This window comes from Microcaecilia unicolor, chromosome 4 (genome assembly GCF_901765095.1).
Source record: "Microcaecilia unicolor chromosome 4, aMicUni1.1, whole genome shotgun sequence".
Classification (NCBI taxonomy): Eukaryota; Metazoa; Chordata; class Amphibia; order Gymnophiona; family Siphonopidae; genus Microcaecilia; species Microcaecilia unicolor.
The window spans coordinates 95,539,357-95,564,049 of record NC_044034.1 but is presented as its reverse complement, the minus strand read 5'-3'; the positions used below and the strand labels follow the sequence as shown (position 1 = coordinate 95,564,049).

General features: G+C 42.7%; 1 protein-coding gene and 1 pseudogene across 1 annotated transcript in view; both read left to right on the top strand.

Moving 5' to 3' along the window:
- Positions 1-24,693, top strand: part of LRCH1 (leucine rich repeats and calponin homology domain containing 1) — a 346,398-nt gene that overhangs the window by 187,369 nt on the left and 134,336 nt on the right. Inside the window, exons 3-5 of the mRNA XM_030200501.1 lie at positions 14,009-14,135; positions 15,515-15,620; positions 20,465-20,601. Coding sequence (XP_030056361.1) covers positions 14,009-14,135; positions 15,515-15,620; positions 20,465-20,601 — 370 coding nt within the window. The remainder of the gene's footprint in view (positions 1-14,008; positions 14,136-15,514; positions 15,621-20,464; positions 20,602-24,693) is intronic.
- LOC115469797 lies at positions 21,089-21,213 on the top strand (annotated as a pseudogene).

Sequence of the window (24,693 nt, the reverse complement as noted above, 5' to 3'; positions counted from 1 at the left end):
TGCAACTCTCTAGTGTGGTGAGTGGGACCTACATATGGGGGGGGGGGGAGGGGGAATACAGCACATGGATAGAAGGGAAAGGAGAGGGGGACATGCTGCTTCTGGATGTTTGCTTTTTTGGAAATGTACATCTTTTCTAATTTTGTATTTAGCAGAGTATGGAACAAAATGCATTTCTGTAACTTTTACCAGTATTTTCACTGCTTATAGAATATGGCTTTCTTGGGGGTTCAAGGTGACTGTGTGGAGAGGGTGGGGGTGGGTCTGGGGGGCGGGCACCTTTTTTTTGTGTGTCCTCTTTTTTGTCTCTGCAGATATGGTAACCCTATGCCTGCATAACTCCTAACTCCGCCCCGAGTCCACCCTGAACCATCTCTGCACTGCCCGGACAGTACCATGGTGCTCAGAGGGCATATTCAGCCTCACTGCCCAGTTAAGTGCCGCTGAATATGCCCTCCTGAGCTGCTTATACTGATTTGTACTATCTGGGGACTTTTTCCCTCCAGTGTTCTATCCCTCACCACAAAGCAGACTCAGTTGGGTCAGTATCAGAGCTGATGCAATGGTATTAGGCACCCTAGGTGAACCTTCAGCGTTATGTCTCCCTCCTTCCCAATTAACGTTCAGTCCTCTAATCTCCTCCCCCTCCAAGGAAACCATGGGCCCGATATTCAGCCAGTGTCGATCAGCGTTTTGCTGTCTGCCACCAGTGCTGTACCTGGAAATTCAGTGCCGGTCCATTTCTGGGCTCCAGCATTGAATTTCTGGGAATACAGATCTGGTGAAGACATAGCTGGTTACATGCGATATTTGGCACTTTAAAGAACCTCATAGCTTTTTATGTGTTCCTACTTATGGAGTTAGTTATCTTAGCCGGTTAACAGCTGAATATTTGCGGTTAACCAGCCAAGAGCCAACTTCACCCCTCCCCCCGGAATACCCCCAAACACTAACCAGGCTTTTTCAGCGGCACTGTCCACCGTTTAAAGCATTTTGAATATCAGGACCCATGTTTAAATATTACGCTATACACAAATAATGAGAACAATTTCTAAAAAAACAAACAAAACAAAAACCAACAACAAAAGGCAAAATAGACCCCTTTTGAAAAACTATCAGGGAACAAACAATGGTAAAAAGGAGGAGCGACCATCAAAACCATACCATAAACACCCTAAATATGACTTGACGCAGTTCTGCATTTTGGCGCAAAAAGCACCTGCTTCAGGAGTCTTAGGGATGAATCAGTGGATCAATTTGTGCCGATATCAGGATACAGCAAAATATGCAATAAACATCATCAAAGGAATTAGTGCTATCAGCTGATACAAGAAATGTCAAAAGTGAAAAAGCAACTGATGTAACAGAAGTCAAAAACACGATCTGCTAGATGCAGTTCACCAAAGGATGATTTAAACAGTTTCTAAAAGTCGTTTTTCCTAGGAAATGGGCTATTTGAAACTTGCCTATCCTTCCTAAAGGTAAAATTATTCATTAATGTTTCTTTGAGTTTGACTTCCTATTGAGATCTGTTATTTGATTTGCTTTGACTGCAGCTGCTCTAGGTGATTGTCTAGTCGTGCCTAATGTTTGTGCCAGCTGGGGGCTATAATGCCAAGCTCCACATGGAACTTTACACCCACAGCTTGACCTCAGACCATTATGTCCATGTAATGACCACAACTCCCCCTCCCCATGGATGCAGTGGATAGTGTCCTTGCACCCCAGTGCTTACCCAGGGATCAAGCCAGGGACTTCACTCTCTGTGCCACTGGGTCAACCCAGCCTTTCCCTGTTTTAAACACTGCTAAATTTTAAAGCAATTGAGCCAAATTAAAATAGACTAACGCATCTAGATTGCTGTACCTAAACATTGCCCTCATCTGGCTGGCTAAAGGTATGCACGGCTTTCCATAACAGCACACTGTGAGAAGGTTTTGGGGATGTTGTTTATATCAGGGGAACAAGAACAGCAATGCGTATGTGACATTTTCATACAATGCCATCTACTTAATCCCCCCCCCCCAAAAAAAAAAAGAAAAAGAAAAGACAGGTACAAAGTATGTGGACATTTTTAGTGTACATGGGGCGGAATTCAAAAAGGATGAAGTCTAAGTCTATCAATGTTTGATATACTGCCTTCTATTGAAGCACAACTCAAGGTGGTTTACATATATAATTATTCAGGTACATGCACTGTCCCAGATGGGCTCACAATCTAAGTATATTGTACCTGGGGCAACGGAGGGCTATAAGTGACTTGCCCAGGGTCACATGGAACTGCAGAGAGAATTGAACCTGGTTCCCCAGGATCTTAACCCACTGCTGACTGTTGGGCAGCAGTGGGAATTGAACCTGGTTCCCTGGGTCTGCATCCCACTGCACTAACCATTAGGCCACTCCTCCACTCCAGAAGCTTTCTAATTAGAAAATGAATGGTATAAAAAACAAAACTTAAAGGGTTGCATATATGTTTGCATATCAAGTAGTGCTTAGATGGCAACTCTGGCTGTATCAACTAAGGCTGGTGCTGGGCTGGCTTGTACATTCTGAGTCCCGCATATAACAATCCAGTTTAGGATGGACTGTAGAGAGCTTTGACAGAAACTCCAGTAATTTGAGGACAGTGCTGGGCAGACTTTTACAGTCTGTGTCCCGCAAATGGCAAGACACATTCGGATAGGCTGAAGTGGGCTTTGACAGCAACTCCAGTAGTTGGAACATAAGGACAGAGCCGGTCGGACTTCTACAGTCTGTATCCCAGAAACAACAAAGAAAGACCATGATTGAGTATTTAATCTCACGTTCATTGTTTATTTAATCTTGAATTGAGAATGAATGTGACTATTGGGCAGACTGGATTGATCATTCAGGTCTTTATCTGCCGTCACTTACTATGTTACTATTGGGCTCGTTTTCGAAAGAGAAGGATGCCCATCTTTTGACATAAATTGGAAGCTGGGCGTCCTTCTCACAGGGTCGTCCAAATTGGTATAATCGAAAGCCGATTTTGGACGTCCCCAACTGCTTTCTGTTGCAGGGACTGCCAAAGTTCAAGGGGGCGTATCAGAGGCATAGCGAAGGCGGGTCTTGGGCATGCCTAACACTAGCATGTCCTCGACCCATATTTGAAAGAAACAAGGACGTCCCTGATGAACACTTGGACAACTTTACCTGGTCGTGTTTTTCTTATGATCAAGGCACAAAAAGGTGCCCGAAATGACCAGATGACCACCGGAGAGAATCCCCTTACTCCCCTAGTGGACACTAACCCCCTCCCACCCTCAAAAAACATCTTTCAAGATCTTTTGTGCCAGCCTCTATGTCAGCCTCAGATGTCATACTCAGGTCCATCACAGCAGTATGCAGGTCCCTGGAGCAGTTTTAGTGGGTGCAGTGCACTTCAGGCAGGCGGACCCAGGCCCACCCCCCCTACCTGTTACACTTGTGGTGGTAAATGTGAGCCCTCCGAAACCCACTGTACCCACATGTAGGTGCCCCCCTTCACCCCTAAGGGCTATGGTAGTGGTGTACAGTAGTGGGTAGTGGGTTTTGTGGGGGGGTTGGGGGGCTCAGCACACAAGGTAAGGGAGCTATGTAATGGGAGCAATTTCTGAAGTCCACTGCAGTGCCCCCTAGGGTGCCCAGTTGGTGTCCTGGCATGTCAGGGGCACCAGTGCACTAGAAATGCTGGTTCCTCCCATGACCAAATGGCTTACATTTGGTCGTTTCTGAGATGGGCGTCCTTGGTTTCCATTATTGCTGAAAATCAGAAACGACCAAGTCTAGGGACAACCATCTCTAATGACGACCATATTTCAGGATTTGGGCATCTCTGACTGTATTATTGAAACGAAAGATGGATGTCCATCTTGTTTCAAAAATACGGGTTTCCCCGCCCCTGGATGGGGACGTTTTGCGAGGACGTTCTCATCAAAACCTGGACGTCCCTCTTGAAAATGCCCCTCCATATATACTGGTGCCAAATTTTTGAAAGTTGGGTTGGGTGCGCAAATTATAGTATTCTGTAACATCACACCTAACTTCTAGGAGCATCCCCCCGATCCGCCCTTATCCCTCCAATGACCAGGCCCCTTTTGAGTTGTGTGCTAGAAAATTTAGGCATGACTAGGGCAGATGCACGCACAAATGCAAATTGTTGCCAATTAATTCCAATAATAGATTGTTAGTGCCTTGCTCATTCATTGATTTGCATACACATTTGCCCTGTGCACTGAAATTTGGGTGCGCAAATTTGGCGACTTGTATAGAATCCAGGGGACTGAGTAATAAAAACATGACATAGTTCTACTATATACAGTCTCTCAAGATAATGTGCACAGTACGTGCCAAATTTGCCTAATGCGTACCCGCGAGGGAGACATGCAATGGGTGGAGCAATGTGTGGGCCATGGGCTTGTCGCCAAGTGATGTGTGCAATTTACAGAATGCTATCATTTCCGTCTGTTACATGGCACAGTTAGGTGCTCCAGCTTACACCAGCTATTGACCTGCTGCAAGTAGGTGCACTGAAGTTTAAGCATGCCAGCGATCTTTCACGCTGTGTTCTATAAGGACTTAGGAGCGCCTAAGTGCTGTTATAGACGCTCAATTGTGGCATCAAGATATATAATTACCCCATTAGATTGCAAGCCTTCTGGGGACAGGGAAATACCTACTGTACATGAATGCAGCTCACCGTGAGCTACAGCTGAGAAAGGCATGAACTAAATCCAAAAGCCCTTCCTTTCTTTTCAGTTCGGAACAGCAGTGAAATTACTTTTTTTGTGTTTCTACAAAAGGAAGAGCTGTTAACCTGCATGGAACAGCAGTTACAATCCTAAATGAAGGTTTGAGGACATTCTGCTTGTAGCAACAGAGATCTAACTGAGGTTAGGACAGCAATCTGCACAGAGGGGCCATTACAACCCTAATCACCTTTCAAAGTGCTAGAAGGGCCATTTCAGTCTTTCTGCTATCATTACTATGTTATTATATGTTGCCATATTATTACAGACAAAAGGACAATAACCTTAGTATAGACCAACCAAGAATAGGCTCCTTCTTTTGAAAATGGCCAAGGTAGGGCCAGATGTCAGAATAACAGTAAAATGGGAAATGGGGAAGAGATGTCTGTATTTTGGTGTGCTTTCATTCAGGTTTAATGCAATTTCACTCCTGATCACAGTTTTTTGATGCATTTCTCTGTATCTTGCTACAATTTGAGGCATAACTATCCCACTGCTGTTCCAAAATGGGAAGTTTACACACTGACATTGCCCTCTCTATTAATCTGGGGCCTCTAGACTGAATTTAAGACCACCAACACCGCTTTCACTTACACCAGTGAAGGTTTATTTATCAGAGAAATTCCTTGCAACGTAGCTACATATACAAGAACTGTATAAAACAAAACTCTCTCTGAGTAGTTTGTCAAACTTCCTAAAGTCCTTTGTAGGCTGTCCCTCCCAGCTAAAGTGCTGTAGAAGACCAGGGGCTTTGTCTCTCACCTGCCTCCTGTTTTCTGCCCTACCCATTTTGTCTTGGTTTGTAGTCTGGGCTGCCCTCTTTCTAGGACTGTACTCCTAGGCACCTTTGTTTAAATTCATTGGAGTATTTATTCCAGATATGTGTGTGTTGTGTACGCCCCCCCCCCCCCCCCGTTATACTGCCCCCCCTCTTACCCTTGTCTTAAAATCATCTCCTCCCAGTCTTACAGGCTACCTGCAGCCTGCACCTGGACCTTCTGTCTTCCACCCCTTCTGATGCAATGTCCTGTTTTGTGAAGGGTGGGACAGTTCAGAGAGAAAGTCCTGGTACAGGCTGCAGGCATCCTATGAATACTACTGACACTGTCTGGACGAAGACTGGAGCGGAGTGGAGGTGATTTTTAACGTACATCCCTGTTAAAAATTCCTGGCTACACCACTGTTTAAATTAAACGCTTTGGAATCTCTTTCACATTGACCCCTGGGAATCTTTCTGGTGTACCTGCTGGGGCCTCGGCTCTGTGGCATCACCATGTAAACTCTATCACAACTATGCAGTCCTCAACCTTTGCATTGCTGTCATGGTGTTACAATCTGAGAGCTTCTTTTAACTTATCTCACACAAGCAAGGCTGGTGGCAATGGTCACTGAAGCTTCATCTGTCATATATAAGTAAGGTTTTTTTTGGTATAGACTGTCAAAGTTGCTTTACAAAACACATGTGCATGGATTGGGATTTTGTTTCAGGCTCATAATGATGACCCCATATTTCATTGGCTTTCATGATCTTGTGAAGAAATTCCTCACCTTCATTCTGATAGCTGGACAACAATTGCTGACAGATTTCAAGTCTCGAAGCATTCATTTCTGCAGTGAGGAACCATTCTTGCACAAATCTTTTGATATCCAAGAATATCAGTAATGTAACTCACATGTTCCTGTGAAAAGCCAATTGTGTCAGCAATTTCCCTTTGAGCAATCTTCTGATTGTCCTTTACGAGTTCGTCAGCCTATCTCATGTGAGACTGGTCCATCATCAGTATATTTGATAATAGTATTTTAGGTTCTTATATTCACGTTCACTAACTTTACATTTTAAGTATGCACTGTGGCTCATTTTCGAAAGTGAAAAACATCTAAAAAGTGGAATAAAGCAGCATTTGCGCATTTTTCTTACAAAAACATCCAAATCAGTATTTTTGAAACCTGTTTTTAGATGTTTTTCTATGAAGTCTGTCAGAAGTGCATTCAAATCACAAGGGGGCAAGTCGGGGGCGCTTTGAAGGCGGGATTAGGGTGTTTTACAGCCATAATGGAACAAAACAAAAATGTCCAGGACTAAAACCAAGAAGTTTTGGTCTAGACCTGTTTTCAGAACAAATAAGGAACAAAAAGGTGCCCTAAATGACCAGATGACCACTGGAGGGAATCAGGGGTGATCTCCCAATACTCCCTCCCCCCCCCAAAAGAAATGTGAATAAAAGTATGACCTACCAGCCTCTATGACAGCTGCAGATGTTAGTCAGATCTCTTAGAGCAGCAAGCAGGTCCCTGGAGTAGTGTAGTGGTTGGTGCAGTACACAGTGGGGAAGCCAGGTCCCTATCGCCCTCTATCTGTCACACTTATGGTGGAAACTGTGACCCCCTTCCAAGGTCACCAAAACCCTGCTATACCAACATATACAGTACAGTGGTGGAAATAAGTATTTGATCCCTTGCTGATTTTGTAAGTTTGCCCACTGACAAAGACATGAGCAGCCCATAATTGAAGGGTAGGTTATTGGTAACAGTGAGAGATAGCACATCACAAATTAAATCCGGAAAATCACATTGTGGAAAGTATATGAATTTATTTGCATTCTGCAGAGGGAAATAAGTATTTAATCCCTCTGGCAAACAAGACCTAATACTTGGTGGCAAAACCCTTGTTGGCAAGCACAGCGGTCAGACGTCTTCTGTAGTTGATGATGAGGTTTGCACACATGTCAGGAGGAATTTTGGTCCACTCCTCTTTGCAGATCATCTCTAAATCATTAAGAGTTCTGGGCTGTCGCTTGGCAACTCGCAGCTTCAGCTCCCTCCATAAGTTTTCAATGGGATTAAGGTCTGGTGACTGGCTAGGCCACTCCATGACCCTAATGTGCTTCTTCCTGAGCCACTCCTTTGTTGCCTTGGCTGTATGTTTTGGGTCATTGTCGTGCTGGAAGACCCAGCCACGACCCATTTTTAAGGCCCTGGCGGAGGGAAGGAGGTTGTCACTCAGAATTGTACGGTACATGGCCCCATCCATTCTCCCATTGATGCGGTGAAGTAGTCCTGTGCCCTTAGCAGAGAAACACCCCCAAAACATAACATTTCCACCTCCATGCTTGACAGTGGGGACGGTGTTCTTTGGGTCATAGGCAGCATTTCTCTTCCTCCAAACACGGCGAGTTGAGTTCATGCCAAAGAGCTCAATTTTTGTCTCATCTGACCACAGCACCTTCTCCCAATCACTCTCGGCATCATCCAGGTGTTCACTGGCAAACTTCAGACGGGCCGTCACATGTGCCTTCCGGAGCAGGGGGACCTTGCGGGCACTGCAGGATTGCAATCCGTTATGTCGTAATGTGTTACCAATGGTTTTCGTGGTGACAGTGGTCCCAGCTGCCTTGAGATCATTGACAAGTTCCCCCCTTGTAGTTGTAGGCTGATTTCTAACCTTCCTCATGATCAAGGATACCCCACGAGGTGAGATTTTGCGTGGAGCCCCAGATCTTTGTCGATTGACAGTCATTTTGTACTTCTTCCATTTTCTTACTATGGCACCAACAGTTGTCTCCTTCTCGCCCAGCGTCTTACTGATGGTTTTGTAGCCCATTCCAGCCTTGTGCAGGTGTATGATCTTGTCCCTGACATCCTTAGACAGCTCCTTGCTCTTGGCCATTTTGTAGAGGTTAGAGTCTGACTGATTCACTGAGTCTGTGGACAGGTGTCTTTCATACAGGTGACCATTGCCGACAGCTGTCTGTCATGCAGGTAACGAGTTGATTTGGAGCATCTACCTGGTCTGTAGGGGCCAGATCTCTTACTGGTTGGTGGGGGATCAAATACTTATTTCCCTCTGCAGAATGCAAATAAATTCATATACTTTCCACAATGTGATTTTCCGGATTTAATTTGTGATGTGCTATCTCTCACTGTTACCAATAACCTACCCTTCAATTATGGGCTGCTCATGTCTTTGTCAGTGGGCAAACTTACAAAATCAGCAAGGGATCAAATACTTATTTCCACCACTGTAGGTGCTCCCTTCACCCATAAGGGCTATTGTAGTGGGGGAACAGTGGATTTTGAGTGGGTTTTGGAGGGCTCAAGGGAGCAAAGGTGAGATGTGTACCGGGGAGCATTTTTATGACATGCATAGAAGTGCCCTCTAGGGTGCCCCATTGCTCTCCTGGGATGTCTGGGAGACCATTCTACTAAAAATGCTGACTCCTGCTACATCCCAATAGCATGAATCTCTACATTTTGCTCCTTTTTTTTTTAATGGACCAAAAAAACAAAACGTCCAAATCACAAAACCTTGTTCAAAACAGTATATTTGAAAAAAAGGTAGACTTTTTTCTTTTTTGAAAAGGACCTTCTTTCCTATTTGGACTTTGGATGTTTCGTGCGAAACATCCAAAATCGGACTTACACCTCATATCGAAAATGCCCCTCCACTATCACTGAATAGGATTTTATGAGCACTTATATTCATATTCACCATTTTCACATATATATGTGTATATTTACATTTGTTGTTTATATAAATCTCATTAATGTTTATTTGTGTGTATGTTTAAACCATTTTTATTGACGGCAACACAAATTGTACAAAAGTGCAACTCTTAACACATACCAATAGGTCATCATGTTAGCTAATGTCACCATACAGTTTTTACAATTTCTCCCCTCCTCCCATCCCCCTCCCCATCCTCTCTTCCCCCCTCCCACATTAATCTTCTATTCCCTCACTCATCCCTCCCTCCCCACTTCTCTTGTTTATTTGTGTGTATATCTACATTTTTGGTTTATATAGTTTTCATTTATGTTTGTGTTTATTATTATTTTTTTTCATGAGGACTCCTGACAAAGACTACCGTGCCGAAACACAGCCCGTGTTGAGTTTTGCCTGTATGTACCATTGACGAATAAAAATTTGGAACATTAAAACCGAATGTCCTTGGAATTTTTTGTCTTTGGACTTGTGGTTTTGGTGGCTTTCACTCTCTTTGGTTTATACTTGTTCATTGCTGTCACTAGTTATTCATTTCGTTTTTGATCACACAAATCAGCTCTTCACAGTCTATATACACTACCTTTTTTGGCCCAGCAACGCACTAATTACATCAGCACAGTCATCACCATAAACAACCTTCATACAAAGGTGAATTTCGGACTCCTTCAGCAATCAGAAATTCTATTACAGCACATTCATTTATTTATGCATGCTTAAATTGCACTGGACTAGTTCTGACTGAATGCTTCCACTTCAAAAGCAATAGCAAAACAGCCTCTTTATATAGACACTTAAGGGATTTCAAAGAACAAGTGAAAGTGTGTAAGCGCATCAGTGCTGCGATCTTTGGATGAATTATGGAGCTGAGACATCGTTTTTCATTTAACCCACGTACGTAACATATTTTTGTATTCTTTGAGATCTTTTATTCTGTCCTTGGATTTGATTGGTTATTTTTATGCAGTTGATGTCCAAATTTTGTTCTCTGTAGGAAAAGAGGTGAAAGAGAAAGAAGAGGAATTTAAATATAAATGTCTGTGCTGGTACACTGAATTGTATATAGTGGATTAGTTCTGAACAAAGATAAGCCAGAAGTTTTGTAGATTTCAGGTCACCAATAAGGGAAGAGAAGTGGTGGAGACTTGTAAAGTAAAGGATTTGGGGGAGATCAAAGGTGGTTCATTTGGTTTAGAGTTTCAGGTATCATTGGTGGTGCAAAGGGATTTTTTTTGAAGGTGAGAGATTAGAAAATCATTTTCAGAACATGAGAGTGGTGGTACAGGCCCATATTATCCTGCTATTGGATTATTGTAACATTTAATAAATGAACAACTTGAAACAACAAATCAATTTCCCTGGCAATCTCAGCTAGATTGATTTATGTTTTTTCAAGAAGACAGAGCGCTCAGTCATTATTGTTAGTTCTTCATCGACTACCAATAAATGCTTGGATACAATTTAAATTTTTAATTTTACTGTATAGGGTGTCAAGGGAGAGTGGGGGAGAGAATCTGATTATATATTCCTCAGAGGACGGGAAGGTGAGCCCAGCGGGTCTTGGCTTTATATACAGTTAGTGAAATGATGAAAATAACCATACTGGCAAGGGCTTGGTCTGTGAGTGGCCCTGAATTGTAGAACACTAAGCCATTGGTAAATGCCATTTTGTAAATGCCTGAAAAGATAGTTATTTGGCAGAGGTTACTGGGAATAAGAAGAGATTGGATATGTGGCCATGGATATCGTTTAGATTCTGTTACAATTTGGGCTGTTCTCTTTATTTCTTTTTATTGTAATGTTTTAAATGGTAATTGTTTTATTATAGGGGTATGTTTGATATTTGTACCTGTTGCAAACCACATTGAGCAGTACAGGTACTGCTGGTGTGTCCTATAAATAGCAAATGAAATGAACAGATTCACGCTGCATACCAAACAAAGAGCCGTTTACCTTGCTGTGCTTGGAAGTTATCCATCCTTGGTTCATCTGGAACAGAATTGATATTCCTAAGAGTTGCTGAACTCAGTACCATTGTTAATTCTCTGACAGCCTTTGCCTTATTTTTCCTGTATGCTGTAACCTTCCTGTCACTTTTCGTTGTTGGTGCAGTACATGTATAGGTGTGAGATAATAAATATACTGTACCAGAAAATCTACTGTTTTCTTAACAGGATGTTTCCTGTTATTGTTTTATTTAGCTATGTTTCATTCATCATTTTGCACTTCTCTATTTCAGTGTTTTCCTAATATGATTTCAGATTTCATACAGAAAAAGATAGGAAAAGCATGTTGGTTAAATAAAATGTTCAAAATGACAAATTTCCCAGGTTGGAACATTCACAGTTTCTCCAGTATTTACAAAAGGTCTTGGTGAACATTCTGCCTTCCTCACAAGAAGTGTACATGCCAACAGAGAAATACAGGTATACGTTTCTAACCCACCCAAAGCACGTCCCCTTGTGTTTCGGGCTATATCCACGTGTAAGTATCTGCATTCTGAAATCACTTGCTTGTGTATGTCATCTACACATGTAAATGCTGCTATTTAAACATGGATATGCCATGCCAGGTGGTGTTGGCTCAACTTAACTCCTTTTCTGAAAAAACCTTTGCTCTTCATCATAGACAAGCAGATTTTAGGAAAGCCCATAGTACAGCTCACTGCCTTTCATAGTAAATTGCATACTTCTCTGGATCATAAAACATGGAGCAGACTCTTTCGTGGTGTCCATAGAGGGGTCATTTGTGTTGTGTTTCCCACTCCTAATCATTTTGAAATGTTGGCACCTACACTTCACTACATCAGTATTTATTATGTATAATTAGGGCTTCTATTCTTAGGTTATTATGAATTATAAATTTAGATGTTTATTTTCAAGCAAACAGGAATTCTTTTAGGTACAAAACTGCAGTGTTTCACTACATCAGTATTTATTATGTATAATTAGGACTTCTATTCTTAGGTTATTATGAATTATAAATTTGGATGTTTATTTTCAAGCTAACAGGAATTCTTTTAGGTACAAAACTGCAGTGTTTGTAGGTGTTTATCATGCAAAGAGTATTATTGCTGGGGACTTTTTCTGGTATCATTTGGGAGTCAGTGCAGAAAAGGCACAAAAACAGTGGAGGAGTAGCCTAATGGTTAGAGCAGTGGGCTGAGAACCAGGTTCAATTCCCTCTGTGGCTCCTTGTGATCCTGTCCAAGTTACTTAATCCTCCATTGTCCCAGGTGCAAAAACTTAGATTGCGAACCCACTAGGGACAGAGAAAGTGGGCAAACGGTAACAGAGTTGTGATGTAGAAGTTTTCAAAACCCATTTTTAAGATGTTTCTCTATGCAGTTCGTTGACAGCCTTCAGTGGGAGAGGGGTCCAGAGCCCGGGGGGAGGGGGCACATTTTAGCCCTCCCCCCGGCGCCGCCCCCCCCCCACCGCCGACATTGCCGCCCCCCCCCTCCCGCCACGAACCCGCCGCCGCTGCAGCCTACCTTTACTTTTGCTGGCGGGGGATCCCACTCCCCGCCAGCCGACGTCTTCTTCTTAGTCGCTTCCTGCTCTTCAATTTGTTTGCTGACGTCCTGCACGTTGTACGTGCAGGACGTCAGCAAACAAATTGAAGAGCAGGAAGGACTGAGAAGACATCGGCTGGCGGGGAGTGGGATCCCCCGCCAGCAAAAGTAAAGGTAGGCGGCGGCGGGGGCGGGTTCGCCGGGAGGGGGGTCCTGGGGTGATCTGCGGGGGCCCCGGCCCCCTCAGGCCCCACGTAGCTACGCCACTGGTGTGGAGGTGGGGGAGAGAGGCACTGGGCCCCCCAGAACTTCAGGGCCCTCAGGCACGACCCAGTTGCCCATAAGGTCAGTCTGCCCCTGATACTTGTATGACCTGTTTTGTGTTGTACTGTGCATGGCAGAAAAGATATGAACTGTATGTTAAGGTGGTTGTGCTGATGGAGTAAAGGGAATGTGTAAGGTATATCTGTGTAGTTTTAGCTACTGTGATAGAGAGTTGTTTGTATGCTGTCTGATTCTAAAAATAGGAGATTGTGAGCAACCCTGTTTCTAATTTAACAGTGCTGTAATACAGTTCTTACAGTCCTGGGGGATATGTACTTCCATGTGTGTGTCCTGTGTTTACTTTAATGGCAGTATTCACCGTCCAGAAGCCAAATTTATTTGTGTGGATTGAGACCATAGTTTCTGTGTTTAGGAAATCCGATATACTATCTGAGTGGTGGTTGCTGGGGTGTGCGCTCCCTCCCACCCAGCACCACGCAATAGCAGATTTTTGTCTTCACTTTCTTGCTATGAGTCACCGGAAATAAAAATATTTAAACAAAATAAAAACTACTCCTTCTGTAGAAGAGTACATATCAGAGCTCGGCCACAAGCATCTGTGTTCAATTGGGTACTGTTGACATTTCACATCCCTTTGATCATCCAAGAGGTCAGCCTTGCCTAACATATTATTGCCCCAGCTATTAGTAAGAAAACAGACCTTAAGATTTTAATATAGCGGAAAAGTAAGCATCGTAAAGACAGCCACCTAACCCTGTGAGGAGCATTTATTGCATAGTCTTGGCTTTTTTTATTCTTTATTATCTTCTTATTAAACCACATTTTGCTTAATTTGCTCGCAGCCCCTGTGCTTGTCATGAAATTTTTCCAGTATCGCCCATGGGCCGTGACAGCTTCTCAGAAGCGAAACACGGGCGGCCCGTTTCAATGTTAATGTTTGCTCTTCTTTTTCTCTTACAGTCGGAATCAGCTCTCCTGTTTGCCAGCCTGCCTGTGTGGTCTTCCCTTAAGAGTCTTAATCTGCAGTAATAATAAGCTAGGATCCCTTCCCGAAGAGATCGGCCAACTACAGCAGTTAATGGAGCTGGTATGCTACTGATTAGGCAATTGACATGTATGTTTTTTGGGGGGTGGGGGCGCTGCGTAACCCTAGTAGCGCTCTAGAAATGTTAAGTAGTAGTAGTAGTAGTAGGTTGGACATCTTACAGAGCCCCTCTGCATTATGGGTGCAGATCCTTAAATTGGCACCAAGAAGTAGGTTCCACAGTGGGGCCTACATCAAGATGTCTGTGTTTCATGTTACGGACTAAAGTCAGTAGTCAGTAAATGGCGTCTGAATTTGGGTGCCAAAAAAATGAGCGCTGATCGCTATTCTATAAATGGCGCTGAGTTCCAGGATCCGAGCCCAGTTTTTGGCACAAGAATTTACACCATCTGAAACCTGGTGTAAATCCTCATGCTTATATTAGGCATGGATCCCCTGGATTCTGTAATGCTACATGCATGCCCCTCCTGTGACCACGCCCCTTTTTCAATTGCATGCAAAAATGTTTTCGCATGCATCTTTATAGAATACCACATAGCAAGGTGTGTTTATAAATTTAATTGTTGCCAATTAGTGACAATAATTGATTATTAGCAGCTGATTATTGGTGCTAATTGGCTCAGTCAATTAAATTGCACACACAAATTGGCTGCGTGCCCAAATTTGAACATACAGTTTTGAGCGCCATTTATAGCATTTGGGGTATATGTGGATATTCAGTAATGCTACCTATATAGATAGTGTCAGTGTTGAACATATGATTTGAATATGTCTAAACTAGATGCTTCAAATTATATATTCACTGCATGGCTGCATATTTACACCCATGTTTCTTCATTGTGAAGGTAAATAACATTGACACTGTTGGTTTCTTCAGCTGGGAATTTCTAAGAGCAAAGCCTGGTAGAGGGATGTTTAAAAAATACAGTTAAATTGAGAATTAGAAATAGTTTTTGCTGGGTAGGGCTAAAGGCACTTTGCCTGGCTCTGTAGAAGTCCAGGTCCGAAGACTTGCTTTAGACTCTTGTTGTTGGTCAGTTTAGCTGAATGGATACTGCTATCACGGTGACCCCTATTGGCCATCTAAAGAATTGCATTAGAAATAACCTTGGATTGTTCTCTATCTTGCTCCCTCTTTCCTGGGAAGTTGCAGCAGTACTGTTAAGTTTGTGAATATCCACCTGCATACGAGCATGTTCATATTGGTGTTTATGAATAAACATTAATACTGGGATGTTTGTAACAACTTCCTAGTGTCTTTATGTCCCTTGGAGCTTTCCAGTGACCCTACGCCTATATAGATACATATATTATAATAGGCATCCACATCAGAAGACATAGAGAACTTTGAATTTGATCCCTAGAATTGCTGAACTATAGAGAGCAGGTAGCTCACCCTTTTCTTATTAACTTTCCTATAGGATATCAGTTGCAATGAAATCACAGCATTGCCGCAGCAAGTTGGCCTGCTGAAATCTTTAAGAGATCTCAATATCAGAAGAAATTACCTCAAAATTTTACCACAAGGTAACAATTACAGTTCCCTGTTCACTCAGTCTTTTGAGAACTGCATGCATTGTTTCTGTGCTTTGTAGAGTAAGAAGCCTTGTAGAGTAAGAAGCAGTAAACTGGATATTTTTATAAGACAAGAAGGCGTGCACAGGGATAAAGTTTTGGTGGAGTATGGGTAGAGTTGTAATGTATGCATGTATTTCATAAGATAGAAGCATACATGCATAAAGTACTTCCTAACATTTATACCTGCTCTCGAGTAGGTATAATGGGCTAGATTCTATATATGGCACCAAAAACACTGTTCTATAAACCGTGCTTAAAGTTAGGTGCAATTTATAGAATAGCACTTATGCCCGAGAATTGTGCCTAACTTTAGGTGTGGCCATTTGCACCAACTGAAATGTGGTGCAAATATATGCGTCTGCATTAGGCGTGCATCCCCGTTATTCTTTAACAACGTGCATTAATTTTAGGAACACCCCATTACGCCCATGACCTTCCCATTTCTGCGTCCCCTTTTCCAGAGTGCACGTAAATGCCAGTTAAATCTTAGTGCCAATAATTACTTGTTTAAAGGCCAATTATCGGTGCTAATTAGCTTGTTATTCAATTAAATTGCATGCACAAATTGGGCACAAGCCCAAAATTTGCACACGTAATTTTTGGCAACTTGGGGGAATGTCTACACCTTCAGTATGGGCGCTATAGCTGCAGAATTTGTGCTAATATTTTTTAAGCTCACATTGGTACCTGTCAGGGCAATTCTATAACTGTGTGCCTCCAGCTTGGTGCACTAGTGCCGTGTGCTGAGTGCCAATTCTGTAATGGCATCTGTGTGTCAGGATGCTGTTAGAGAATACTAGTGTAAGTCGGCATTGGTGTACTGAAAGCTAGATGTCAATGACAGGTATAAATGGGTGTGCCTATGTTTTCTGTGCTAAGTTAGATAAATGGAAGATGCCCATGCTTCTCCCTTGCTCCACCTACTTGTACATCCTCTTGCAGTTATGTGCTAAAGCCCTTATGTTCTACCTTAGGGGTCCTTTTACCAAGCTGTGATAAAAGGGGACCTGCACTAGTGTCAGCGCGTGTTTTTGACTCACGCTGAGGCCCCCTTTTACCACAGCGGGTAAAAAGCTGCCTATTTTGGGGAAAAAGCAATGGCCATGCTGTAAGTGAACCATTTTGGTGGGGAGCCCTTAGCACCACCCATTGAGAAGGCGGTAAGGGCTCCTGCGCTAACCTGGCAGTAATGGCGTGCTGCCCGATTACCTCTGGGTAAATTCCATCACTCCAAAACGGCGCGCACTAGGGGCGGGAACTACCACTGGGCTCCTGCGGTAGTTCTGAATTGGCCGTGGGCTTACCGCTGCTTTGTAAGTGTGCCTGTTATAGAATAGCAGGTAGTGCACTTACACACTTACACACAAGTGCTGCTATTCTGTGCACTTATACGCGCAAGGCACATGTAAGTACACATGCCTTTATTGGGGGAATTCAGTAAAGGCTGCCCAAAGTTAGGTGCCAGGATGATGTGCATTAAGTGTAAATTCTGTAACGACAGTTCTGTGCGAAATTGCCTTTATAGGATATTATTATTATTATTATTATTTATTATTAACATTTGTATAGCGCTACCAGACGCACGCAGCACTGAACATCCAACGTAGAGAGAGACAGTCCCTGCTCAAAAGAGCTTACAATCTAAAAATAAGACAGACAGACAAGACAATTAAGGACAAGGGAAGTACTGGGTGAGAAGGAACAAGGGGAGGGCAAATAGTGGCTTAATATTTGCATTCTCATGCCTAGCTTTAGGCATGAGCAGTTATGCCAGCCAAAGGCTGGTGTAAATGCTGGTGCCAAAGTCACGGCAATTGGGCGCAGTAATGATAGTATTCTATAACCCCGCCCCTGATTTCCAGGCATACCCCTGATCTGCCCGTGCTCACACCCATGGCCACGCCTTTGGAGTTGAGTGCAAAGGAATTAGGCGCGGGAGCTATAGAATAGGGGTCCAGGCATTTCCACATATAATTGGGTACAGTTAACGCTTGTTAAGGCCAACTGATTGATCCTTAATTGCCAATTAAGAGCCACCTCACCTGGTAAGTTACATGCAGAAATGGAAACCGAAGGTGGAATTCCACACATAACTTTAGGTGCCATATATAGAATCTGGGAGTATGTGTCATCATAAAATATCATCAAAATAGAAGCCTTCATGCTCACATAACCTAGGCACCCTGTCATAAAATTAACCCCTATGCCTATACTCATGTATTTTATAAAATATGTGTTTATATCACCACTTCCTGGTGTTCCACCCAAACTGTGTCCCCAGGAACGGCTCTTGGCTATTTCATAAGAACAGCCATACTGGATCAGAGCAATGGCCCATCTAGCCCAGTATCCTGCTTCCAGCAGTGGCCAATCCAGGCCACAAGTATCTGGCAGAAACCCAGTTAGTAGCACCATTCCCTGCTACCAATCCCAGGGTAAGCAGTGAGTGAGGAGTAGACTACTGGTTAGTGCAGCAGACTTGACCCTGGGGAACTGGGTTCGATTCCCACTGCAACTCCTTGTGACTGTGGACAAGTCACTTAACCCTCCATTGCCCCAGGTACAAAATAAGTACCTATATGTAAACTGCTTTGAATGTAGTTACAAAATACCACAGAAAGGCAGTATATCATTTCCCTACCCTTGCCCCTTTCCCTTTTCCCTCATATCCATCTCAATAATAGACTATGGACTTTTCCTCCAGGAACTTGTCCAAACCTTTTTTTAAACCCAGATACTCTAACTGCTGTTACCACATCCTCCAGCAGCAAGTTCCAGAGCTTAACTATTCTTTGTCTGAACAAATATTTTCTCTTATTTGTTTTAAAAGTATTTCCATGTAATTTAATTAAATGGCACTTTGGCTATCCTGCAGTATTCAGCAGGAGATCACTGGTTATCTCCCACTGAATATTGCTGGGTAACGCTTAGCAGATAACCAGTTATATCACGAGATATAACCGTCTAACTGCTAATATTTTAAACTTAACCAGCCAGCGTTGAATATTGGGTTTGCCGGTTAAGTTTAAACCAGTCAAAAATAAACCGGATATTCAATGCCGGTCACTGGAAATGGCCCTACATTGAATTTCTGGTCTCAGCGCTGACCTCTGGAGGCAGCCCAGCTAACTTCTGCAGTTTGAATATTGGCCCCTTAAATTGTAAGCCCTTCATGGACAGGGATATACTTAATGAGCTTCAGCTGAAAAAGCATGAGCAAAATTCAACATCCCTTCCCCCCCCCCTTTTTATGGGGTTAATATATCCATCAAACTCTTTCTACTTTAGTGGTTTCAAATTGCAAACAAAAGTAAAGCAAACTGATCTGCAAACTATCTTTTTCTCCACCTGTCTGTGCTTTGTTCTTTCTGGTTTTTATTAAGCTTCTTTCTTTAAATGCAGTACATGGGAACATCCTTCCTAGTAGGCTACGGTTGAGACTGTAAAATTTACTATTGGACACAAAAAGAGTGCAGCTTTGATTCAACCACATATTACTTCCAGGGCTGTTGGAAATGGGGATAACCTTTTATGTTTATACTGTTTCTAAATCTCAGTTCATTACAGGACCTTATTGCATCCATATGTTCTGTTCCATTCTCTGGAAATTAATAACTGCAGGTTTCACTTAGGTAAGGTTGCCAGTTGGCCCCAGGGCAGGCTGGTTTATGACTGGCTTTACTTCCCTGCCTGTACACACTTCTAATCTTATTGTTAGGGAAATTAATGGAATCATCTGCAGCAGAAGTTCATCCAGGCAGGGAGGGAAAACCAGGCTGGGATTAACCAGAGCCTGTTGACAACCCTACACATAGACTCACTGATGTTCTTGTTGCTGGTATCCTTTAGAGATGTGCAATCGTTAGGGAGCATGCGGTTCATGAGGGTGTACGCCTTAAAAAATGTAGTTCACACTAGATCAATTTAACATGCATTTAACCTACAAATTAACATGCATTAAAATTTTGCATTAAAAGAAATGTATCAAACAAACCAAATAAAACATCCAAAAATGAGGATTAGTACAAAATATTTGCCCTGTGTACATTTCTAGCCTGTAGTCTAAAGGGAAATATTTTCCTTAGCTCCCTGTTCTCTAAACCAGGGTTTCCCACATCCAGTCCTGGTGTACAACTGGCCAGTCAGGTTTTCAGGATATCCACAATGAATATGCATGAAAGAGATTTGCATGCAATAGATGCAGTATATGCAGATCAAGTTCATGCATATTCATTGTGGATATCCTGAAAATCTGACTAGCAAGGGGTTCTCCAGGACTGGACTTGGGAAACATTTCTCTAAACCAGCAGCTCTTCAGTCTTTGTACCAGTGCATATTCACTTTACAAATTTTATGCCTCTTTTGCAGTAAAACAAGTCCTCCAAATAAAATGCTTTTGGAAGAATGCTACATTGCTTTTGCTTGCATTTGCCGTTACCTGTTTAAATCAGTAATGGGGGTGAGCACAAGGAAGAAACAATTGGTAGTTTTTGTATTTTTTCACAAATTTTCAGGTGTGTTTTGGTTGGTTTTACACATTCATTGTAATAGGAAAATTTTTAGTGCACACTAAATTGATTTAATGGCGACTAACCAAATTAAGGTGCACTAAATCAAATAGTGTGCATTAAATTTAGTGCACACCACATTTTTTAGGGCATACTAATGGACCAAATTTGCAGAGATGAATGCATACCCTATTACATGGGATGCACTTTCATTTCAAAGAAACCAGTGTATACGTTAACAATCTATACTTCAGCAATCACATGATTCTTTCTGTTGTTTTATAGAATTAGCAGATCTTCCCTTGGTAAAATTTGACTTTTCCTGCAATCAAGTGCTTGCCATTCCAATTTGTTTTAGAAAAATGACGCAGTTACAAGTTTTACAGCTGGAGAACAATCCTTTGCAGGCTCCTCCAGCACAGGTATGTGGCTTTCAGTTCAGCTGCAAATTCTCAATGAAATAGTAAGCTGGGAGAGTCCAGAGCTTGTGCTGGACAACAGGGAAGGGCTTCGTTAGACCATTTGCTCTTGGAGAACTTACTTTCAGTAGATTGTGTTCGTAAAACTGCCCCTGTTTTAAAAGGATGGGAGACAGAAGGCCTTGTGAGAACCTCACCTAGCTTCTTGAATAGATTTCTAGGGATTCTGTCCACAAAAGGCCTGTGCAGCACCTGGACAGATAGGCTGAAGAACTATGCTAGAATTTTCATCAGTAAAAATTGCCACTCCAGTGTACATTGCTGTGCCAAACTTCCTTGTTCCTACCTTAACAATGCTTGAGGAGCTATTCACAGTCAGTGTTATTAATTTAGGGGATGGTGTACTAATTTGCATCAACTGTTTAATGCAATGTTTAACGTTCATAGAAATTGCAGCTGTAGACGAGATGCAATTAATCATTCAATAGCGATTGCTTCTCAGCATTTTGGCTAAGATGTAGTATCTGTTCTTATCAGTTTAATCATTTGATAGCGACATTAGTAAAGTATGTGAATATTGATATGCATAAATGAAGAAGGTAGTGCACAATCTTATAGTTTTTTACATTAATGTCTGTGTTACATTGCATGTGCTTAACTTGCCTTTTCACACTGCTAATGGGTAGTGATATGGTTTGCCTACTTTTGCACCTCATTACCTCAGTGGTATACTTTTTGCGGTAACACTAACACAAGCTAGTTTACACATTTTAAAAGTGCTGTTAAAATGGGGTACCCTCTTGTGTTGGATAAGAAAAGCATAGAGGGGGTTTGCATGCACATTTTTAGGCACTATGATCTGGATCTGAAAAGGGGGTGACGCCATGGGAAGGGCATGGGCGGATCAGTGGCATTCCTGGAATTTGCATGCAGTTTTATAGAATAAGGGAGATCTGTGCCTAATTTAGGCATGAGAATTTACACCAGGTTTTAGTTGGTATAAATCCTCGAGGCCAGGTTTTGGCACTGATCCCAGCACCTAATGCTCTTCTATGAATGACGCCCATCTCTGAATGCTGTTTATAGAGTAGTGCTTAGTACTAATTTTATTGGTGCCCAAATTTGGGTGCCATTTATAGAATTGAGTCGTATGTGTGTAAATGACATCTCTCTCCTCTTCAATCTGTTCAAAATTCTGCTGCACGACTAATATTCCGCCAGTGTCGTTATGCTCATATTAGCCCTCTCTTCAAGTCACTTCACTGGCTTCCTATCCGTTTCCACATACAGTTCAAAAACTCTTATTGACCTATAAGTGCATTCACTCTGCAGCTCCTCAGTATCTCTCCATTCTCATCTCTCCCTACATTCCTCCCCGGGAACTCCGTTCACTGGGTAAATCTCTCTTATCTGCACCCTTCTCCTCCACTGCTAACTCCAGACTCCGTTCCTTTTATCTTGCTGCACCATATGCCTGGAATAGACTTCCTGAGCCGGTGCGTCAAGCTCCATCTCTGGCAGTCTTCAAATCTAAGCTAAAAGCCCACCTTTTTGATGCAGCTTTTAACTCTTAACCCTTATTCACTTGTTCATAACCCTTATTTTATCATCCTCACTTTAATATTCCCTTATCTCTTGTTTGTCCTGTTTGCCTGTCCTAATTAGATTGTAAGCTCTATCGAGCAGGGACTGTCTCTTCGTGTTCAAGTGTACAGCGCTGCGTACGTCTAGTAGCGCTTTAGAAATGATAAGTAGTAGTAGTAAGTAGTAAAGTATATTTAAGTGCTATTCTGTAAATGGGCAGGTATCTTACATAGTCTGTGTTTTAAAGGGAGGCATTTGCATAGGTGGAATTTGAGTAGAATGGGGGCAGGTCTTATACTTGTGCATATAGAATGCTATGGGGTCCTTTTACTAAGGTGTGCTAACAGATTTAGCATGTGCTAATGAATTAGTGTGTGTTAAGTGCCATGAGCATTTACTCCCAGATTTTATATAGTGCGCTTAGATTTAGACTCCAAAATCGGCACGGATTCCATAACACCGTGCATTACTTAATTGGCTTAACAAGCTAATGAGCACTGATAACAGCGCAATAATGAGCACTAATTGGCACTGATTAGAATTTAGGCACACAGCTCGCTAAGTGTATTCTGTAACAATGTGCGCTGAATTTCTAACGCGCATAGGCAATACGGGGTGTGGTTGTGGGCTGGGAAATGGGTGTTTCATGGGCGTTCCAAATTTTATGCGCTTAGTTATAGAATATGGCCCAGTGCACCTAAATCTGTGCGCTGAGATTTACACCAGGTTTTCATCGGTGTAAATGGATGCGCATAGATATCAGCGCTGAAATATCAACTAAGTATATTCTATAATTGGCGCCTAAATCTAGGTGCCGATTATAGAATATGCTTAGTTGGCACTAATTTCAGCGCCAATATTTTTTAGGTGCTATATGTAGAATCGCCTTCTTAATATGCTAGTTGTTAGCATACACTAAATCCGTTAGCCCACCTTAGTAAAAGGTCCCCATAGTGTGTGTTTTACAGGGAGTCATACACATAGGTGGAATTTGTTTAGAGTGGGAGCAGGCCTCACACTTGTGAATGTAACCTATAGAATAGCATAGGGTTCTTTTACTGAGATGTGCTAATGGATTTAGTGCGTGCTAAATGCTGCTCAGCCCATTGTATCCCTATGGGCTACATGGCAGTTAATGCATACTAATTCATTAGTGCATGCCAAATCCGTTAGGGCTCCTCAGTAAAAGGACCGACCCCTGGTTGTGCTTAACTCTGGCATTTAAGCATGCACACAAGCCAGCTGTATGGATGGCAGGGGCATAGCCAGCCCTCTAATTTTGGGGGGGGGGGGGCCCAGGGATGGACTGGGGGGAGGGGTTCAACACATTCTTCCCTCTTCCCCCTCACGTGAAGAGGAGCAGCTTTGGTGGAGTGGAAGAGTAGCCTAACAGTGCGGTGGGCTGAGATCCTGGGCAACTCACTTAACCTTCCATTGCCCCAGATACAAAAAAAACATCTTAGATTGTGAGCCCACTAGGGACAGAGAAAGTACCTGCATATAATGTGTACAGTGTTGGCGTACATCTGGTAGTGCTATAGAAATGATAAGTAATAGCAGGGGCGTATCTGGAATCCGGCGGTAGGGGGGCCAGAGCCAGAGAGGGGGGGGCACATTTTTGCCTCCCTCCCCCCGCCGCCGCCGCCGCCGCCTCTCTCAACGAATCAGCACTGCAGCGTTACTTCCTTGAAGCACATGGCCACGGAGGAAGACGAAATATGGAGATTGCGGGTCGGACCTCGGCTGGCGGGGGTTGGGCCCCCCGCCAGCAAAAGTAAGCAGCGGGGGAGGGTTGACGGCGGGGAGGGGGGCCAGGGCGAAATCTGTGGGGGCCCAGGCCCCTGTGGCCCCACGCAGATACGCCCCTGAGTAATAGTATTGGAGTGATACCTTCTGAAAGCCATTTGCAGAGTCTGTAGTACTAGTAGATAGATGAAAGCCAAGAGACTGCTAGTTCTTTACTGAACCAGGGTTTTAGGAAGGGAAAAGGAGTAAAGAGACAAACCAGGTCATTGGCATAAGAAGCAGGAGGGCTTTTTCATGATGGAACAGAGTAATTTAGGTCTTCAAAATACCTTTTTGCATTTAAATTTGTTTTTACATTTTGCGGAAATATATTTTTCCTTTTCTCTGGCTTGTGTTGCTGTATTTTGTTTGCATCGCTGTTTTTTTAATATTCACTTAGTTATTTGAGGGAAGGTGAGAAATGGCTATGATACCGTAGCTTTTTTCTCTCTCATATTAAATTTTGCTCTCTCTCCCCTCCTCGTTTTATTCTCCTCGAACTGTATTGTGTTATATTACTGTAATTCTTGTGCTGACTATAAAGGATTACTTTTGTATGCAGAAGACTATGTTAAGAAATTGTATTGCCAATATTTCCATGAAGCTACATTAATGCAACATAAACCGAGTGTTTGGGCACTTAATTCAATGTTATGTATAGCAGTGTTTAATTTTATTAGCATTGAAAGTTTAATGTAAACAGCAATCCAGAGAAAAGAGCAAGTG